Source organism: Tursiops truncatus, chromosome 15 (genome assembly GCF_011762595.2).
Source record: "Tursiops truncatus isolate mTurTru1 chromosome 15, mTurTru1.mat.Y, whole genome shotgun sequence".
NCBI classification, from domain to species: domain Eukaryota; kingdom Metazoa; phylum Chordata; class Mammalia; order Artiodactyla; family Delphinidae; genus Tursiops; species Tursiops truncatus.
In genome coordinates this window covers 14,655,099-14,674,296 of record NC_047048.1, presented here as the reverse complement: position 1 = coordinate 14,674,296, position 19,198 = coordinate 14,655,099, and the positions used below count along the sequence as shown (strand labels likewise).

Sequence of the window (19,198 nt, the reverse complement as noted above, 5' to 3'; positions counted from 1 at the left end):
TGGATAAGGTGTGCAGGGGGCACAGAGGGCAGCGCAGAGTGGGGCGTCCATCTTGGGGTACTCAGGGAAGGGTTCCCTGACACGATTAATTAACTAATTATTCAACAAAATAGACAGCCTGGGTTCTGGCCTTAGGGGCCCTAGAACTTCTGTCCTGGAAGTTCCACATTCTGGGGGAGATGTCCCCTGAGTTGAGTCTTGGAAATAAAAGGGAGTTAGCTCAGCAAAAAAGGGGATTAGAACATTCCCTGCGCCGGGGTGGGGGGTGGGGGGGTCAGCCTGGGCAAAGTCCGGGAGGCCAGAGGCCAGAAAGTGAATGGCCTGCTTGTAGAACAGGAAACCAAGAGTGGCTATAACAAAGGGTCAAGGGCTTTAGAATGGAGGTGGGGAGGAGAGGTGGGAAGTAGGTTGGGGTAAGATTGTAAAGGGCCTTGAATGTCAAACGAGAGGGTTTGGTCTTGATAGGACCTATGATCCTCCCATAGGTCATAGGGAGCCAACAGATGTTAAAAATTGAGGGAGCCAAAATTTTTTTAGAAAGATACTTCTGGCAACAGTACTGAGGATGGAATGGAGGGGAGAAGGGACCAGTAGCTGGGATACCTCATGGGTTGATGGTTTTTAGCCCTCACTCAAGAGTGGAATTACTTGGAGTTCCTAGAATGCATCAGGCTGTTGCAAGGTTTCCTAAATGCTCCTCCCTGTGCCTGGAATGCCTTCCCTCACTGTCTGTCTTGCTACTCCCATTCATCTGTCAGCATTTGAGCGAAGCATCATCAACGTTGGGAAGACTCCCTGCTGATCCAGGTATCCAGCTCTGGGCTCCCATGCGATCCTGGAGAAGCATCTAGCAGTCTTTCCCTGAATTGGGAGCACTGTAGTTGTGGTTTCTGGGTCTTCTCCCCCACCCAATTGTAGGCTCCTTGGAAGCAAGGCCTCATCCTCTTTATCTCTGTGACCCCCTAACCTCTCCTGTCTTCTCCCACAAAAGCCCCAGAACAGGGCTGCAGCAGGCCCCTAGGTGGGCAGGGAAGCCCTTGAGACCAGCTGTGAGCCATGTGGTCCTGACAACTGAGAGAGTGCTGTGGCAAACCCCTGGGATCTACCTGCTAGTGTCTTGAGGCCTGACATCCCCTCCTGGGAGGTCAAGTGTCAAAGCCAGAGGTACTTTGCAAATATGAGGTCACACTGCTGAATACCCAGCAACATACAGGGATCAAACCCTTTGGCAAATGAATTGAGGCTGGAAAGGGTGTTGGGGAAGTGTTAAAAAATGCTCAGTCTCACTGTTAAAAGCCTCATGAATCTGGATATGTATGGATGTGTGTGTGTGTGTACATATATGTACATATAGACGATGGATGTATCAGCTTTATTGAGATTTAATTGATACACAATAATATACAAATATTTAAGTGTACAATTTGGTATGTTTTGACATATGTACACCCATGAAAATACACCATAATCAAAATAGTGAATGTACCCATCATACCCAAAATTGTCCTTTTCGCCCTCTTCATAATCTCCTCCTGCCTCTCCCCATCCATCCCCAAGAAAACACTGCTGCGCTTGTAACAATAGATTAGCTTACATCTTCTCTATATATATACATGGAATTATTATATATATGAAATTATTATATTTTTTTCATTTGTCTTTTCTCACTCAGCATAATTATTTGGAAATTTATCAATGTTAGTACATGTGTCAATAGTTCATTCCTTTTTATTGATAAATAATATTCCATTCTATGGATATACCACAATTTATTTATCCAGCTGCCTGTTGATGGACATTTGATTTGCTTCCAATTTGTGGTTGCTACAAATAAAACTTGTATGTGCAAGTCTTTCTGTGGACATATGCTTTCACTTCCCTTGCATAAATACCTGGTTCTCAGGCCTTTGAACTTGGACTGAATTACACCACTGGCTTTCCTGGTCCTCCAGCTTGCAGATGAGATTTGGGGACTTTTTGGCCTCCATATCAGCATGAGCCAATTTCTCTAGATTATAGTTATAATAACTTTTAACGTCCTTCTCTGATTTATTAATCCTTCTCCTCATTACGGTTCACATTTTCTTGTCTTTTTACATACCTAGAAATTTTTGGATGCTAGACACGAGGTCTTTATCTTGTTAGGCGTTGGATATTTTTGTCTTCCTATAAATCTTTTTGAGCTTTTCTCTGAGATGCAGTTAAGTTACTTGGAAACAGTTTGATTCTTTTGGGTTTTGCTTTTCATTATCTCTTAGGTCAGAAGCAATGCACAGTCTAGAGCTAATTATTCCCCACTAGTAAGGAAAGACCTTCTTGAATACTCTACCCAGTGAATTATGAGTTTTCCCAGTCTGGCTGGTAGGAATAGGCACTATTCTTTTTAATCCTTTTGGATGGTTCTTTCCCCAAACTCAGATAGTTTCCTCACATGCGTGCACTAATCAGTAATGCACTGAATACTCGCAGGGAACCCTCGGTAGACCTTCACAGTTCTCTTCTCCCTGTTACTCTTTTTGATGAACTCTAAAGTCCTCTGTCTCTCTAGGCTCCACTTTTTTTTCTCAACTCAGGGGGTCTGCCAGACTCTGCCTCGGTTCTTCCTCCCTGCATCATGTCCTTGGAACTTTATCAAAATAGTAAGCTGGATTACTATAGGGCTCACCTCTTTTGTTTCCTGTCTCCCAGGAATCACTGTCTTTCATTGAAAAACTTTGTTTCATGTATTTTGCCTTTTTAAAAATTTTTATTATTTATTTAAGCTGCGCTGGGTCTTAGTTACAGCATGTGGGCTTCTTAGTTGTGACATGCGGACTCCTAGTTGTGGCATGTGGACTCTTTAGTTGTGGCATGCATGCGGGATCTAGGTCCCTGACCAGGGATCGAACCTGGGCCCCCTGCATTGGGAGTGTAGAGTCTTACCCACTGGACCACCAGGGAAGTCCCTATTTTGCCTTTTTAATTTTGCTTTTTGGTTGTTTCACGTGTGATGGTAAATCAGATCCCAACTGACTCTATCTTGGCCAGGAGCAAAAGTCTGGTGGCAGATACTTAACACAAAAGGTAAGGGTGGCAGAGTCAAACTTACCTTGGCTTAAATTCCAACTCTGTCACTTACTGTAAAATGGGGGCAGGGCAGTCTTTTATATCCAAATGGCTATTTGATCTTTTTCCTCAGACGTTTAAAAGACATCTAAAAGTCAACATGTTCAAAACTGAACCCCTGATCTCCGCACTCCTGACTGTGATTGTCATTTTGTGTTTCCCATGACAATAAATGCCAACACCAACCATCTATTTGCTCAGACCAAAACCCTTGGACTCCCGTTTTTCCTCACACCCGAATCTGATCAGTCATGTAATCCTGTTGGATCTATTTCAAACTATATCCAGAATCTGTTTCTCTCACTTCCACTGCTTCTTCCTGGACTGAGCCACCATCATCTTTTCCCTTGACTCTTAGTTACAACAGTCTTTCCTCTGGTGTCCCTGCTTCTACCCTTGCCCTTGGAAGGTCCCTTCTTAACACAGGAGCAGAGGATCCTTTTAAAATCTAAGTTAGGTCACGGTACTTCTCTGTTCAAAACACTCCTTTGGCTCCCCATTCTGTTCAGAGTGAAAGCCAACATCCTTCCAGTGGCCTAGAACTCAGTGACCTGCCCCGCTTCCTCCTTCCTTACGTCTCTGTCCTCTCCTCCTGTGACTTTTCACTCTCTACTCCAGCCACACTGGCTCGGTGTGGTCCTCAAACATCCAGGCCTGGGGACTTCCCTGGCGGTCCAGTGGTTAAGACTCCATGCTTCCACTGCAGGGGGCACAGGTTCGATCCCTGGTCAGGAACTAAGATCCTGCAGGCCATGCGGTGAGGCAAAAAAAAAAAAAAAAACCAAAACAAAACAAACAGGTGTTTCTGCCATGTTTTTTTTTGTTTGCTTGTTGTTTTGTAAAAATATTTATTTATTTGGCTGCGCCGGGTCTTAGATGTGGCACTCAGGATCTTCATTGAGGCATGCGGATCTTTTCAGTTGAACTTTCTTGTTGCACCATGCATGTGGGATCTAGTTCCCCGACCAGGGATCAAACCCGGGCCCCCTGCATTGGGAGCGCAGAGTCTGGACCACCAGGGAGTTTCCTGCCATGGGGTCTTTGTACTTCTTGCTGTTCGGTGTGTGTCACTCCCTCACCTTCTTCACGTCTCTGCTCACATGTCACCTTCTCAGAAAGTGAGGACTTTCCTTGACTACCTTGTTTAAAGGAGCAGTTTGCTGCTGCTTCTCTCTCGCCTCCTCACCTTTATTTTTCTCCACAGCACCATCACTCTCTGACATACTGTATTTGTCATCTATTTGTTTATTTGCACTTGTCCCTGCACACTAGAATGTGAGTGATTTCTGTCTGTTTTATTTTTTAATGTACTCCAGGTACCTAGAACATTGAAGGAACACAATAAGTATTTGTTAAATGAAAAAAAAATAGAATGAATAAATGAGTAAAAATACCTAGCTTGTATGATTTGTTGTGAGAATCTGAGTTAATAATATATGTAAAATCTCAACACGAGGTCTGGCAGGTATACAGTCGGGGCTCAATAAATGTGCTTTCATTACTATTATTATTTTTAATTTTTGGCTGCACGCGGGCTTTCTCTAGTTGCTCTAGGCGCACGGGCTTCAGTAGTTGTGGCACGTGGGCTCAGCAGTTGTGGCTCGCGGGCTCTAGAGTGCAGGCTCAGTAGTTTTGGTGCACAGGCTTAGTTGCTCTGCGGCATGTGGGATCTTCCCGGACCAGTGCTCGAACCCGTGTCCCCTGCATTGGCAGGCGGATTCTTAACCACTGCGCTACCTGGGAAGTCCCTCATTGCTATTATTGATAATAATAACTGTGCTCCAGGAGAAGAGGGAGTCAGGGAGGAAAGGGAGAGGTTCTTACCTTATTACATCTCCTGAGCATCATCCTCAGAAATCCAAAGCTCTGACTCCTGCCAGAGGGAAAAAAAAGGAAGAAATTTAGAGGCAGCCTGAGGCATTTCCTATATATAAATAAAACAAGAAACAAACCAACAACGATAGCTGATATTTGTTGAGCTCTGTGTGCCAGGCACTATGCTAAACATATTATAGGGCTTCCCTGGTGGCGCAGTGGTTGAGAGTCCGCCTGCGATGCAGGGGACATTGGTTCGTGCTCCGGTCCGGGAAGATCCCACATGCTGCGGAGAGGCTGGACCTGTGAGCCATGGCCGTTGAGGCTGCGAGTCCGGAGCCTGTGCTCCGCAACGGGAGAGGTCACAACAGTGAGAGGCCCGCGGTACTGACAAAAAAAAAAAACATATAGTGATTATGTACTTAGATCCTCACAACCACCCTTTGTGGTCAATGCTATAATTACTCCCATTCTGCTGATGGGAATACTGAGTCTGGGAGAGATTAAGTGACTTGCCCCAAAACACCCAGCTAGGAAGTGGCAGAGCTGAGAATGACTACCAGTAGTCTGGGCACGAAGCCTGTGTTCTGTGCAAGCAGCAATAACATCCGTCTGAGGAGCCTTGACCATAGGGAAACCTTCTGTGTCCATTCTCGTTGCCAGCTTGGGGGTCCATGACTGTTCAGACAATGGACCACACCCATTTTCAGCTGAGGGCTGAGTGCTGTACGGAATTTACCTGCCTTGGAAGAATGAAAACCTTGCCCAGCCTCTCTCCCCTAAAATTTCCACCTTGGTACAGCAAAAGAGTCTTGGAAGGGTCTAGTGCAGAACAGGGAGGAATCCCTAATGTTGACAGGAGAGGTGAGGTTGGAGTTGGCCAGAGAACAGTGAGAACCCTGGCTCTGACACTTCCTGACTCCTCTCTGAACTTCACTTTCCTCTCTGTGAAATGGGCTGATTATAGTGCTTAACTCTGAGGACTCCCGAGAGAAGTGAATGAGACTCCGCTAACGCCATGCCTGGCATGCATCCCCATAGGGATTTTGTGAGGATTAGATGAGTATACACATGTGAAGAGCTTAGATCAACTCTCTGGCAGCTGGTAAGCATGCAAGTCTTACTATTCTAGACTCTCCCTGGGTAACTTCACTTTAAAGGCTTCAATTTCTACTTATACTTTCAAAAGCTCTATCTGCTTATTTTCTTCTGAGCTCTAAACCTAAAAGCTTCAGTGTTCAACAGGACATTTCCACTTGGGGGGCACACGGGCTTTGCTCATTCTCTAGCCCTTTGTATGTATTTAATACCTCTGCCTAAAAAGCCAGCTGTTAAGGAAAACAAAAGTCATTTTCTAGGGTGGTGTGATTTGGGTGGCAAAGAACAGAGACTCGTTAGGCAGCCTCAAGTTAGGAAAGTTTCAGGGAGGCCCTGAGTGGGGACACTGCCAGGCAGGAATTTCAGCTATGGACCGGCCCAGCTTTGTTCCCTGGGTTACCTGTTGCGCAGGCTCCTTCTGGGCAGCCTTCCCTTGGGGGAGGGCCTCTCTCCTGACTACTTGGCTGCCTCCATGCCATAGGTTGGGTGGCTGCATATGGCCCCCAAAGTCTTAGGGTAGCATCCCTTGGAGAACCTGGAGCTTAGCCATTTTATCCACAAAGGCACTAGCTTCTCTTCTGTGGAAGCCCATCCCTGAAGCCTTGGCCTTGTGTGTTCCTTCCTGCACCCCACTCAAACACCCCTGGCTTTGGGACGTCTCTCCACCTCATTAGTCATTTCCTCCTCTGTTCCATAGCGTCTAAACACAGCATATCGTAGTTATTGATGTCCAGAGCTCGTTCCCAACTAGGCTGTCAGGTAGGCAGGGTAGGAGGTGTGTATTATTCATATTGGTATCATCACCACCAAATGGGCCGTCAGTACATGTTTGCTGAGTGAATAACACAATGGAGACTTTCCACATGAATTAGGCCAGCTGGGTCTGGGTTGGCATTTTATTTACTTGTTGATTTTTAAAGTAAATTAGTTGTTTTAAAAATATTTTTGTAGGGAGTTCCCTGGCAGTCCAGTGATGAGGACTTGGCATGTTCACTGCCGTGGCCCTGGGTTCAATTCCTGGTCAGGGAACTAAGATCCCACAATCTGTGAGGCGTGGCCAAAAAAAATTTTTTTTCTTTTGTATTGATAGTTTAAAAATAACATGTATATCGAAAACTATTTTTAGGGCTTCCCTGGTGGCGCAGTGTTTGAGAGTCCGCCTGCCGATGCAGGGGACACGGGGTTTGTGCCCCGGTCCGGGAAGATCCCATGTGCCGCGGAGCGGCTGGGCCCGTGAGCCATGGCCGCTGAGCCTGCGCGTCCAGAGCCTGTGCTCCGCAGCGGGAGGGGCCACAACAGTGAGAGGCCCGCGTACCCCAAAAAAAAAAAAAAAAAAAAAAAAATTTTTTTAAATTCCGAATGTGTAAAATTAAATGTTAAAAATTCCCCTCACTTCTCTTCCAAGCAATCCCCACAGGCAAATACCAGTAAAAAACATTTTAATGGCTTTATTGATATATAATTTGGATACCATACAATTCACCCATTTAAAGTGTACAACTCAGTGTTATTTAGTGTATTCACAGGGATGTGCAACCACTACCACAATCTAATTTTAGGATATTTCTGTTTCCCTCCAAAGAATGTATCCATCAGCTTTCCATCACCACCCTAGCCCCTCTCCCAGCCCTAAGCAACCACTAATCCACTTCCTGTCTCTAGATTTTTTTGCCTATTCTTGGACATTTCATATATATGGAATCATACAATATGTGTGTCTGGCTTCTTTCACTTAGCATGTTTTTGAGGGTCATCCATGTTGTAGCATGTATTAGTACTCTATTCCTTTTTATTGCCAAATAGTATTCCATTGTATTAATATTGCATATTTCATTTATCCAGTCATGGCACAATTTTTTAAAAAAGTAAATGTATTTATTTATTTTTGGCTGCGTTGGGTCTTTGTTGCTGTGCTCAGGCTTTCTCTAGTGGCGAGCAGGGGCTACTCTTCGTTGCAGTATGGGCTTCTCATTGCGGTGGCTTCTCTTGTTGCGGAGCATGGGCTCTAGGTGCCCAGGCTTCAGTGGTTGTAGCTTGCGGGCTCTAGAGCGCAGGCTCAGTAGTTGTGGCACACGAGCCTAGCTGCTTTGCAGCATGTGGGATCTTCCCAGACCAGGGCTCGAACCCGTGTTCCCTGCACTGGCAGGCAGATTTCCAACCACTGTGTCACCAGGGAAGTCCCAGTCATTAGTCACTATTAACAATTTAATACACCTCCTGTATTTGTTCAGATTGTCTGGGTTTGAATCTCTACTGGACAACTTCCTAGAGGAATGACTTTTGGTAAATTATAATCTCTCCAAGCTTGGCTCAGTTTCCTCAGTAGTAAAATTTGAATAACAAAGGAATCTACCTCATAGAGTATCATGGTTGTACTGTCACAGTAATTATTATTTGTTGAGCACTAAGTATGTGCCAGGCATTTTAGGTATCTAACAGATAGATCTATGATTTACAAATTAGGGAACTGAGGTTAGGAGAAGTTAGGTAATCTCCCAGGGTTAAACATCCCCTAAGAAATTGATGGAGGTAAATAGAATCACAGGCTGCCTGCAAAGCCTGCACTATTACTGTTAATATCACGGAATAGCAAAGCACTTATCAAGGGCCTTGCAAAGAGAATGTGTTTAGTAAATGATCTGATATAACTATTAAAAAGTGGGGAAAAAAGACATCTGCCATTGTTAATTTTTGGCATATTTCCTTCCAGTCTTTAGGAAATATTTCAAACCATACCAAAATTCCAGAAAATAATAGACATCAACCTTTCACCTTTTTTTTTTTTAAGAACACAAAATTTAGTAGATTAGGTGGCTCTATCTCCCATACCCTTAGGTATTTTTTTCCCTATGCTTATTTTTCCTTAGGTTATTAGAGTCACACCACATCATTTTCCATCTTTTAAATCCTATCTTGAGCATTTCCCTAGCATATCAAATTATGCTACATGGTTTCTCATGGTCACATATATTGATATTATACCGTATGGTTCAAACATGATTTATCAATTTCTCATTGTTGGGTATTTAGGCTGTCTCCCAGCAAAATTATCATTACACATCGATCTTTCTTCAAGCATCTGATAATTCCCTTTCGACAAATTCCTAGGAAGGCTGGAAGGTCACAGACTGCTTGTCATTCAAGCTCTTTGTACTTTCCTGCCAAATAGCTCTGAAGAATGGGAAATGGGAGAAGGGAGGCGGAGATTTTTTTCCCCCACTTTTTAGAACGTTTTATTCAATTATAACACACATAGAGAAAAATGCACATAAGCGTGCAGCTCACTGACTTTTTAGAAACAGAACACACCGCGTGCCCAGCACCGAGGTCCTGAAATAGAGCATTTCCAGCGGCCCCGGGCCGTCTCACCCCTTGCCATTGTTACTATTCCCGGTTTTGTTTTTTTTTTGCGGTACGCGGGCCTCTCACTGTTGTGGCCTCTCCTGTTGCGAAGCACAGGCTCCGGACGCGCAGGCTCAGCGGCCATGGCCCCCGGGCCCAGCCGCTCCGCGGCATGTGGGATCCTCCCGGACCGGGGCACGAACCCGTGTCCCCTGCATCGGCAGGCGGACTCTCAACCACTGCGCCACTAGGGAAGCCCCCTGGGTGGGGTTTTAATGACGCAAAGGCCTACTAATCCGATTACGTCTTTGGAAATTTACTTTATTCATACTACTTAGATATAACTTAGACCACGAAAACGTGAGCTAAATCCTGTCTGCAAACGCTTAACAGTCTGAAGTCGAGCTGGGCGTAGAGGACAGGGCTCGGATGGCTAGAGGGACATGCAGGGCTCGCGGCCCCGCCGGGTCCTCCAGGCTCCCGGTGTGCAGCGCGGCGATCCCGGCGTGCACCGCGGCGCGCGGAGCCGGCCCCAGGGAGCTCGGCGTGGACGCCCGGTGCGGCGGCGGGGCTGTGTGGAGCTTCGCGGGTGCTGTCGGCCGGAGGCGAAGAGGCGGGGTCGACATGGAAGTGTAAGCAGCTCGGGGCGCGTCGCTGGGTTTGGGCCGACGCCCACAGCTGGCGACCGCTAGACCCTGGGAGCCGGGAGACATGGGCCTGGGGCGACCCCTCGTCACGGTGGGGAGGGCGACGGATCGGGAGGCGAGGGAGGAAGGGACTCTCGCTCTGTCCCTCCGAACCTTCGCCCCCACGCCCACCGCGTGCCCAGCACACGGGGCCGAGTGCCACTTGTCTCGGCTGCCTTTCAGGGTGCCTGTTCCCTCCCTCATCCACTCACTAGCGTTGCAGGCGTCACGGTGGGGAGCCTGGCCCAGTGTTGGAGCGGGAACTTCGAAGGTACAAAGCCCTGAGTCCGGCCTGGAAGTACTTGGAGGAGAGATGGGTAAATGCTGGGGTAGAGCTTTGCTTAGGGGCAGTGGGCTCCTTTGGAACCCTAACTCTGAACAGGTGCTGTCCAAGTTTGATGAGAAGCATTTAGCTATTTGTGTGTGTGTGTAGGGAGGGAGTAAAAGCCATTCTAACAGTTTTAACTCCACATGGTCTTTTCCGTGTCTGCTCATTGTACCGGGTGCAAATGGAAGTTTTTGTAGCTACTCTGTATGTGGATTTTTGCACGGTTGACGTTAACTTGTAGGCATACTATATTGTGTTCTCTTTGCCACCGATTATTTAATATTGATACTTTCTTTTATGTTCTTTAGCCTGTTTAATGTCTACATGTACTACTGTTTTTCAGACTTTTAAAAAAACACTGTATGTATATGTAACTGAAACGAAAGCTTCATGAGACAATGCAGTGTGCAGTACACTCTGATAGTCTCTTTTATTAAAATAGGGTGTAGACCCACTAAACTGATTTTGCAATCCACTAATGGGGTTTAATCTGCAATTTGAAAAACATGCATAATATTACTCTAGCCCAAGACGTCATTGTCAATTTTTCCCTCTTTATTAAGCATTTTCTGTCAGCATACAGACCAGCTTTAATTTATCTATCTTAAAAGAAAAATCCCTTGTCTATCCCTACATCCATGTCCACCTGTTGCTCCCTCTCTGCTTCCTGTCACCAGAAAACTTCTTAGAAATGTTGTTTATCCCCTCATTCTCTCAATCATTCTTTTGGGCTTTCATCCTCACCAGTCTACAGAAATGGGTCTTAGGTAGGTTACCTGAGCCTTCCATCTTGTCAAATTCAGAAGTTGATTTTCTGGCCTCAACTTCCTTGATCCCTTAGCAGCAATTGATACAGAAACTCAAGACACTCTCTTGGCTTTGTGACGTGCTCTCTTGGATTTCCTCCTACATCAAGGACTACTTCTCAGTCTTCTTTCCTAGTCCTGCCTTCCTTCCTTGCTTGGGCTTCTAAATGTTGAAGTATTTTAGGGCTCAGTCCTGGGACCTTTTCTCTCCACATTCCCTTGGTCATTTTACCCATCTGTATGCAAATGATTCCCCAGAATATATTTCTAGCCCTTTTCTCTTATCCATCCAGTTGCTTAAACCAGAAATCTAACCCTCTTTCCTCACCGCTAAATCAAGTCCATCAGCCAGTCCTGTCATCTCCACGTTCAGAATGTATTTTGAATGGAGCACCATCCCCACTGCTAATTTTGTAGTTCATCATCTCTGGTCCAGATTAAGCAATAGCCTTTGGTTTCCACTCTTGCCCCGCCCCCTCCATTCTGTTTTCTGCACAGCAGCCAAAGTGAATTAAAATATTAATTGGATCAAATCACCCCCTGTGTAAAAACCCTTCATTGCTTTTCTGTGTGCTTAGAGGATATCTGCATTTCTTAGTAGGACTACAAGACGCTATGTAACCTCACCCACTCACCAACCTTGTCTCTTGCCACTGTCCCCTCCCCCAAAGAGACACACTTTCCACTGGCAGTCAAGTAATTTTGGTAACTCTCCAAGCCCTTGCATTGCTGTTCCCTCTACCTGGTAGACTTTTCCCCCTGTCCTGCCCACTTCTTATCTTTTTGACAGCTCAGGTTGAGTGTCCTTTTTCAATGTTGTTTTTCCTCTTTGGTAAATCCAAAATAAGTCCTGCTTTTTGTCTCTCATAGAACCTTTGTTTACTTTTCCCTTAAATAATTACAAGTTCTGATAATAGATGTATGTTTACATGTCTAGTGTATTGTCTCCCTCTTGAGAGTGTAAGTATCATGAAGGCAGGGACCAGTGTCTGTTCCCCTAGTGCTTAGCAGCGCGTCTGGCACACAGTAGCCCTTTGGCAAACACAGTTGGCCTTCTGTATTTGCTGGTTTAAACCCCCAGTCGTGGGTTTCACATCCACAGACACAGAGGGCTGACTGTACTTGTGGAGTGAAGTAATATAACAATACTTCATTAATTTAATAAATTAAATTAATATAAATTATTTAGCTAGTTTCCTGATTGCTGAGCATATAGATTTTCTGATTTTCCTAAGTGAAATGGTTTCAATCAAGAGTTTTTTCTCCTATATAGTAACCTGTCAACTTCTCCCAAGGAGTCAGTGACTCATCAAGAATTTTGTGGCTAGAGTTTGTGGGAAAATGAGGTTTTCTGAGGTAGGCATGTGGTTTGGGGGTGGAGGGGGCCCCTGGAATGAGACTGTCTGGAGACCTAATTCTGTGTTTTTTTGGCCCCAGCATGCGGCATGTGGGATCTTAGTTCCCTGATCAGGGATTGCACCCGTGCTCCCTGCCTCAGAAGGGCAGAGGCCTAACCGCTGGACCGCCAGGGAAGTCCCTGGAGGCCTAATTCTAGTTCTTGCCTGGCCTCCAGTATGAGGTGTGACCTCTGGGAGTGTGGTCCTTAGGATCTTCAGGAGACCCCTAGGTCTCTGAGAGGGCAAACACATTGTACCTTTGTTAGGCATTCCCAGGACCTGCAGTGAGGAGGCATGGATGGAAAACTCCCCTGAGTTTTTACTACTTTTTTTTCTTCAATCACTGAGTAACTACCTACTGTGTGAGTGATACATATAGATAGACACACACTAGAAGTTTTTTAAAGGTAAGGAATATTTATGCTTTATTTGGTTGAACGATAGACTTTAAAAATAAAACCTTTTTTTTTTTTGCGGTACGTGGGCCTCTCACTGCTGTGGCCTCTCCCGTTGCAGGGCACAGGCTCCAGACGCGCAGGCTCAGCGGCCATGGCTCACGGGCCCAGCCGCTCTTTAGCATGTGGGATCCTCCTGGACTGGGGCACGAACCCACGTCCCCTGCATCGGCAGGTGGACTCTCAACCACTGCGCCACCAGGGAAGCCCTAAAAATAAAAACTTTTTGACCATCACATCGGATAAAAGGATATAAAATATTCATAGCAAAATTAAGTATTTGTATACTAAGGTATTTGCTGTTTGGCTAACTTTCTCTAATGCCTCGGGACTATTTATATGCCTGGAAAATTTTGTGTTCATCCTTTTATTCTTGAACTTAGTATACATAGTTACAGAAAATGGAGTTTCTTCCACATCATCTTTTTGAGATAGTGTCAGAATTTCCTTCTTTTTACAGCTGGAAATACTGAGGTTTAGAGAAGTTAGCTAATAGGCCTTATAGCAATTCAGTAACAGGACTGGAAAGAGGATAATTTGCTAGCTCCCAAGTGAATGCTACAGTTTAAATTGTTCATTGACTTTGAAGGCTGCTCAGTTTTCTTGGACCAGAGTTTAGCTTTTCAGAACAGGACTTGAGTCAGTAACATAGGTTAAACATGGGAGAATTTGAGCAATTCTGTTTGTCATTGTGTTCGTAAGAGTTAACTCTGTGGCAGTTAATAGGCACTGTTTGCTTGGACTTTTTTGTGCATGTGTGAGTCTCTAAGGAAAGTCTGTCAGTAGATCATTTTGTTCTGTTTATTCAGAATTTGATTTTCTGAAGTAGTTGTTTGTGTCCATTAAATTGACTCAGCAAGTTAAGCAGATTTTACAGGTTAAATTTCAAATAGTACATCAGCTTCAGTCAGCTAATTCATGACTTAAGGAAATTAAGTGACTGCCTTCCTGTAAGTATAGATTCAGACAGTCTTTAAAATTCACTTGGAATATTTGCTTTAAACATCTGTAAGTAAAATCAGTACCATTCTAAGTCCTACAGGAGAGTATGAAGTAAAAAAACATTGGAGGAGAATGTCCTCAATTACAAGTTATACTAATGTATTTTTTTTTTTAACTTCATGGAATTCTTTAGTTTTACATCTCCATTTTTCTCAACTTTTTACCTTGAAAAATTTCAAACCCATGGAACAGTTGCAAAAAGAGCATCTCAAGTTCCTTTATATCCTTTACCTGGGGTCACCATTTGTTAACATTTTTGATATATCTGCCTTCTCTTTGTTACACATGCCTACATTCTCTCTCCACACACACTCTTTACTGAACCAGTTCAGAGTTGTAGAGATGTCATTTTATCAGTCTTAAAAAGACATTCTCCTGTGTAACTGCAATACCATCATCACACCCAGGGAATTTAGTGCTGATATTACCACTATTATTAAAATGCAACCTATATTAAAATTTCTCCAATTGTCCTAATAATGTTTTATCTGGATTTTTTTAAAAAATTGATTCAGGATCCAATCCAGAATCACACATTGCATTTAGTTGTCAAGGTTCTTTAATCTCCTTTACTCTGAGAACAGTTTCTTAGCCTCTTTTTGTGACATTGACATCGTGACAAATGATAGTGATATTTGAAGAATCTAGGCCAGTTGATTTGAAGAAGGTTTCTTAGGTTGGGTTTGTCTGATTATATTCTCATAACTACATTTTCTGACAGGATTGCTATAAGGGATGTTTCCTTCTCAGTGCATCACCTCATCATTATTGGTGCTGTTAAATTGGATAACTTGATTAAGTTGATGTCTGTCAAATCTCGCCATATCCTGTTCTCAACAACCTGCCACTTCGTGGTGGTTACAGTAACTTTTTCAGGATAAAAACTGCCTTCAAAAAAAATTTCCCAATACACACAGTTCATTTAGGACTCAAGGAAAGGCAGATACTGTACTCGTTGACATTTAACTGAATAAAGGAATGCCTAGCATATTTTGGCATTTACTCCATTAGTATTTAGCTGGGTAAAAAAATTATTTATCTTCCTAATAAAAGAATCAATGAATAAATCAGCTTCTGCCCACCAGAATGCAAGACGCTGTACTTTTTAAACATCCATTGTTCTCCTGGCTCCAAAACACAGGTTCATGAAAATATACATGAAAGAGAGTTCCTTTCCTTCTTTGTGTATTGGCTCTAGAAAAGGCAGAAGATGTTCTTTGGATTCTTGCAATTAACAATATTGACTTGGGCAGTGGGGCAGTAATTTGGAAGAGACAAGGACAGATTTCCCAGGCCATGGAATAATCTACATGACAGAGGGGGGCTGTGATTTGGAAATGAAGTTGTCACCGTGGCACCTGGGATGGATCCACTGGCCTTGAGGAAAGATAACATGTAATTTTTGTCACCCTGTTCCAGGAAGGGATGTTTTAGTTCCCCTGAATGTTAGGGCATGAAGGGAGTTGTAATTCAGTTTCAAGCAAAGATAGGAGGCCTTGTGGGGTGACTTCCTGATTAAGTAGGCAAAGATGACATGTGGTTTGATGAGTCATTTTCAATTTTATTTATTTATTTATTTATTTATGGCTGTGTTGGGTCTTCATTGCTGTGCGCAGGCTTTCTGTAGTTGAGGTGAGCGGGGGCTACTCTTTGTTGCAGTGCATTAGCTTCTCATTGTGGTGGCTTCTCTTGTTGCGGAGCACGGGCTCTAGGTTTGCGGGCTTCAGTAGTTGTGGCGCACGGGCTTAGTTGCTCTGTGGCATGTGGGATCTTCCTGGACCAGGGCTTGAACCTGTGTCCCCTGCATTGGCAGGCGGATTCTTAACCCCTGTGCCACCAGGGAAGTCCTGTCATTTTCAGCTTTAAATGAGCCATATCACATACTCTAATTATGCATTATCCTTCCTGTGTTAGGTTCCATTTATTTATTTAAAAATTTTAATTTATTTATTTCTGACCGCGTTGGGTCTTTGTTGCTGCACGCAGGCTTTCTCTAGTTGCGGCGAGTGGTGGCTACTCTTTATTGCAGTGCGTGGGCTTCTCATTGCGGTGGCTTCCCTTGTTGCGGAGCACGGGCTCTAGATGCGCAGCCTTCAGTAGTTGTGGCACTCTGGCTCAGTAGTTGTGGCTCACCGGCCGTAGAACGCAGGCTTAGTAGTTGTGGTGCACAGGCTTAGTTGCTCTGTGGCATGTGGGATCTTCCCAGACCAGGGCTCGAACCCGTGTCCCCTGAATTGGCAGGCAGATTCTTAACCACTGCGACACCAGGGAAGTCTCCTAGGTTCCTTTTAAGTATGGTGTTCTTTGTGACCTGAGTTCCATTGTGGTCATTTGGGCAAAGCAGCACTTTTGTGAAATCCTGGCTGTTTGTTGAATGACCAGTAGCATTTGGTAAGCTTCATGGGCTGATTTGATTAAGTGCTGACATTACTGTGCTGATGACCTAAGGCCTTGGTTGAAGCCTGCGTTAACCACCTGCTTGTTTTGCTTTATTTATTGACTGGGGAAACCACCCATCTATTTGGCTCATGTTTTTGAAATTTTGTGTCCTCAATTTCATCATATAGCCCCATTCCTAGTTTAAGAACAAACAGTAATCTTTGTTGTACATTATGTCAAGTCCATACTCCTTCCTGAAGTTTTAGGATTCTGCATTACTGGTTTCCATTTGTTCAATCCTGTTTTATTTTTCACAATCCCATAGTTATTGTCCACTTCAGTTAGGCTTTCTACTGTGTGCCCTTGAGCAAGTTTTTAAATCTCTGAGCCTCAGTTTCATCATCCAGAAAGAAGGAATCATAATAGCTCCTACATCACAGGGTTTTTAATGAGAATTTAAGTGAGGTGATATCTTTTAACAGTAATAGCCTTCGTTTAGGAGAACCTAATAAGTACCAAGAACTGTGTTACACTTTTAAAATTTGTTTTCCTTTCATCCTCAGAACGGCTTTATGAAGTAGGAAGAAGCGGTGGTTGTGGTGGTGGTAGCCCAGGCAGTAGTGACAATAGATGGTATTTATTGAGCACATACTGTGTTCCAGGTACTTTACATGTTTCAACTCAATCCTGTAACAATGTTACAAGGTTGATACTACAGTTGCCATTTTATAGATGAGAAAATTTAAGCATAGAGAGGTTAAATAACTTGCCCAAATTCACATAGCTACTGGTTGGTGGAGCTGGGTTTAGAATCCAGGCTACATTTCTAGGTACTAGTTATGTGCATTTTTTGTTTTATATGGGGATGCTTAACGGGGGTTAATTAACTCACTGAAACTCACATACCTTGTAAGTGGCAGAGCTGGAATATGAACCTAGATTTGTCTGATTTCAAAACTGTATTCTTTTAAAATTGAAGTATAGTTGATTTACAGTGTTTCAGGTATACAGCAAAGTGATTGAGCTATACATATATATATTATGTATATATGTATTCTTTTTCAGGTTCTTTTCCATTATAGATTATTACAAGATATTGACTGTAGTTCTCTGTGCTGTACACTATACAGTAGGTCAAAACTATGTTCTTAATTATTATACTGTACTGCCTCCAGACTGTTAAAAACTATAAGTGCTTTCTGATGTGATACTGTAGAATGGATCAGTTGTAATTTAATTCACGTCACATTGCTGTGCTCATTCATACATGAAAGGTGACGTTTTGCCTTGATGGACCATTGCCAGTGCTCAACACCTGAACTTTAGTGGTTGAGTTGATAGAAAAGATGAACACCTTGGGAGTTTTGTGGGTATCTGGCAGGATTCCAGATGTTGCTGGAATTTCCAGTAGTGATGTTAGTGTTAAGGATCCCATTTCTGGTGATTCAACAGGAGGACTTGGCTGCCCAAAATGTCAATAGCTGATGGAAGGCAGATGGTACTGTAGAGAGGACATGGCTGTGGGATGAGGTGGCACTCTGTTTCTCCAGTTAATTCTAGCACCCTCTGTTTATTGACATCCCCCTACTCCTGTGGTTTTGCCCCCGTGTTCTTCCTGTAACTATCTTCCCCTAGATATCTGACTTCTCAACTTTTGCCTGCTTGGACCAGGGATAAGTATAGTATTTTAATCACCTACTTGGTGTTGGATGTGTGATATACTGTGCCTGTTAAAAGGAGAATTTGCTCTGAATTTGTCCATCGCCAGCTAAACCAGTAAGACTTAGGACGTTTCTCAATTTTAGGTTGTAGTCCCCAAATTTCTGAACTGTGCTACTGAATCTTGACAGAGGGATTATTTTGTAGATATTTAATTCCCACAGAGGGGTGTGAGCCCAGACTGATGATAATTTACTTTATTTTGCAGGAAGGATGCCAGCGCTGCGCTGCTCAGTAACTATGAGGTAAATAGCTTTGGACTATTGTGTTTTCCTCTATGATCGGTTGCCCTTTGCTTCTGAAGATTATTCAGTTCGTTTTGGTTAGAAATGACTGAATTCCTTTAGATTTGCCACTTTAAAATAGGAGAGATGGCACCATCTGGTGGACCTTGGAATAGTCTTAGCTTGGTAAATTATATACAGTAATTCAGGGAAGCTGGGAAGCCTTTAGTTTACTGTAGGCAATCTTCTCCAAATCCCAAAGATTTTAGATCTTCATTTGGGATGCCTTCCTGTGATGGAAACATCAGTTTTGGAACTGTTTCTGTTTGCAGAAGTTTTCCATTAAAATGCTTAACGCCTTTTCCTAATTACCACTCTTTAGCTGTAAAATGCTTTTGTAAGTTATTATTTTGATCCTCATAATAGTCTCATAAGTATTAACACCTTCATTTTGGAAGTGAGAGTTTAGTGACTCACCATTACGAATAACTTAGTAGGAAGTAACAGGTTTGGAATTTGGGGGCTTGAGGATTGGGTTGCTGGGGAAAGAAAGGAAAGAAGTTGGTGAGAGGGAGGAGAGAACATTAGTTTTGCCTACCTTCTATTTTGCCTGGGTGTTGTTTGGTACTAGCAAAACTATCTGATAGGTTGACTCCAGGTATAGAAAAAACCATTCATATATTCACTGTCCATTTTTCTTATGCCAGAGTCTAAACTCAGGAAGACTTATAGGAGATTTGAGTCTCCATTTTGTGATATATGTAGAAGGTAGTAGATTTAACACAGTGGGCCATATTCTTTTCTTCCTAAAGGTTCATCTTAAATGGTTGCTGCTCATAATA

At 43.6% G+C, this 19,198-nt stretch overlaps 1 protein-coding gene across 5 annotated transcripts in view; it reads left to right on the top strand.

The window, feature by feature from the left end:
- The window catches only part of CRCP (CGRP receptor component), a 67,810-nt gene that overhangs the window by 8,624 nt on the left and 39,988 nt on the right, over positions 1-19,198 (top strand). The window contains exons 1-3 of one of the 5 annotated variants that reach the window (XM_019921882.3): positions 9,868-9,992; positions 16,977-17,075; positions 18,341-18,377. In XM_019921882.3, coding sequence (XP_019777441.1) covers positions 17,044-17,075; positions 18,341-18,377 — 69 coding nt within the window. In that variant the 5' untranslated portion in view covers positions 9,868-9,992; positions 16,977-17,043. Of the gene's footprint in view, positions 1-9,446; positions 9,993-16,976; positions 17,076-17,523; positions 17,543-18,340; positions 18,378-19,198 lie in introns of those variants that run through there. The other 4 variants (XM_004312408.4, XM_073792059.1, XM_033839101.2 and 1 more) reach the window with 4 other exon arrangements.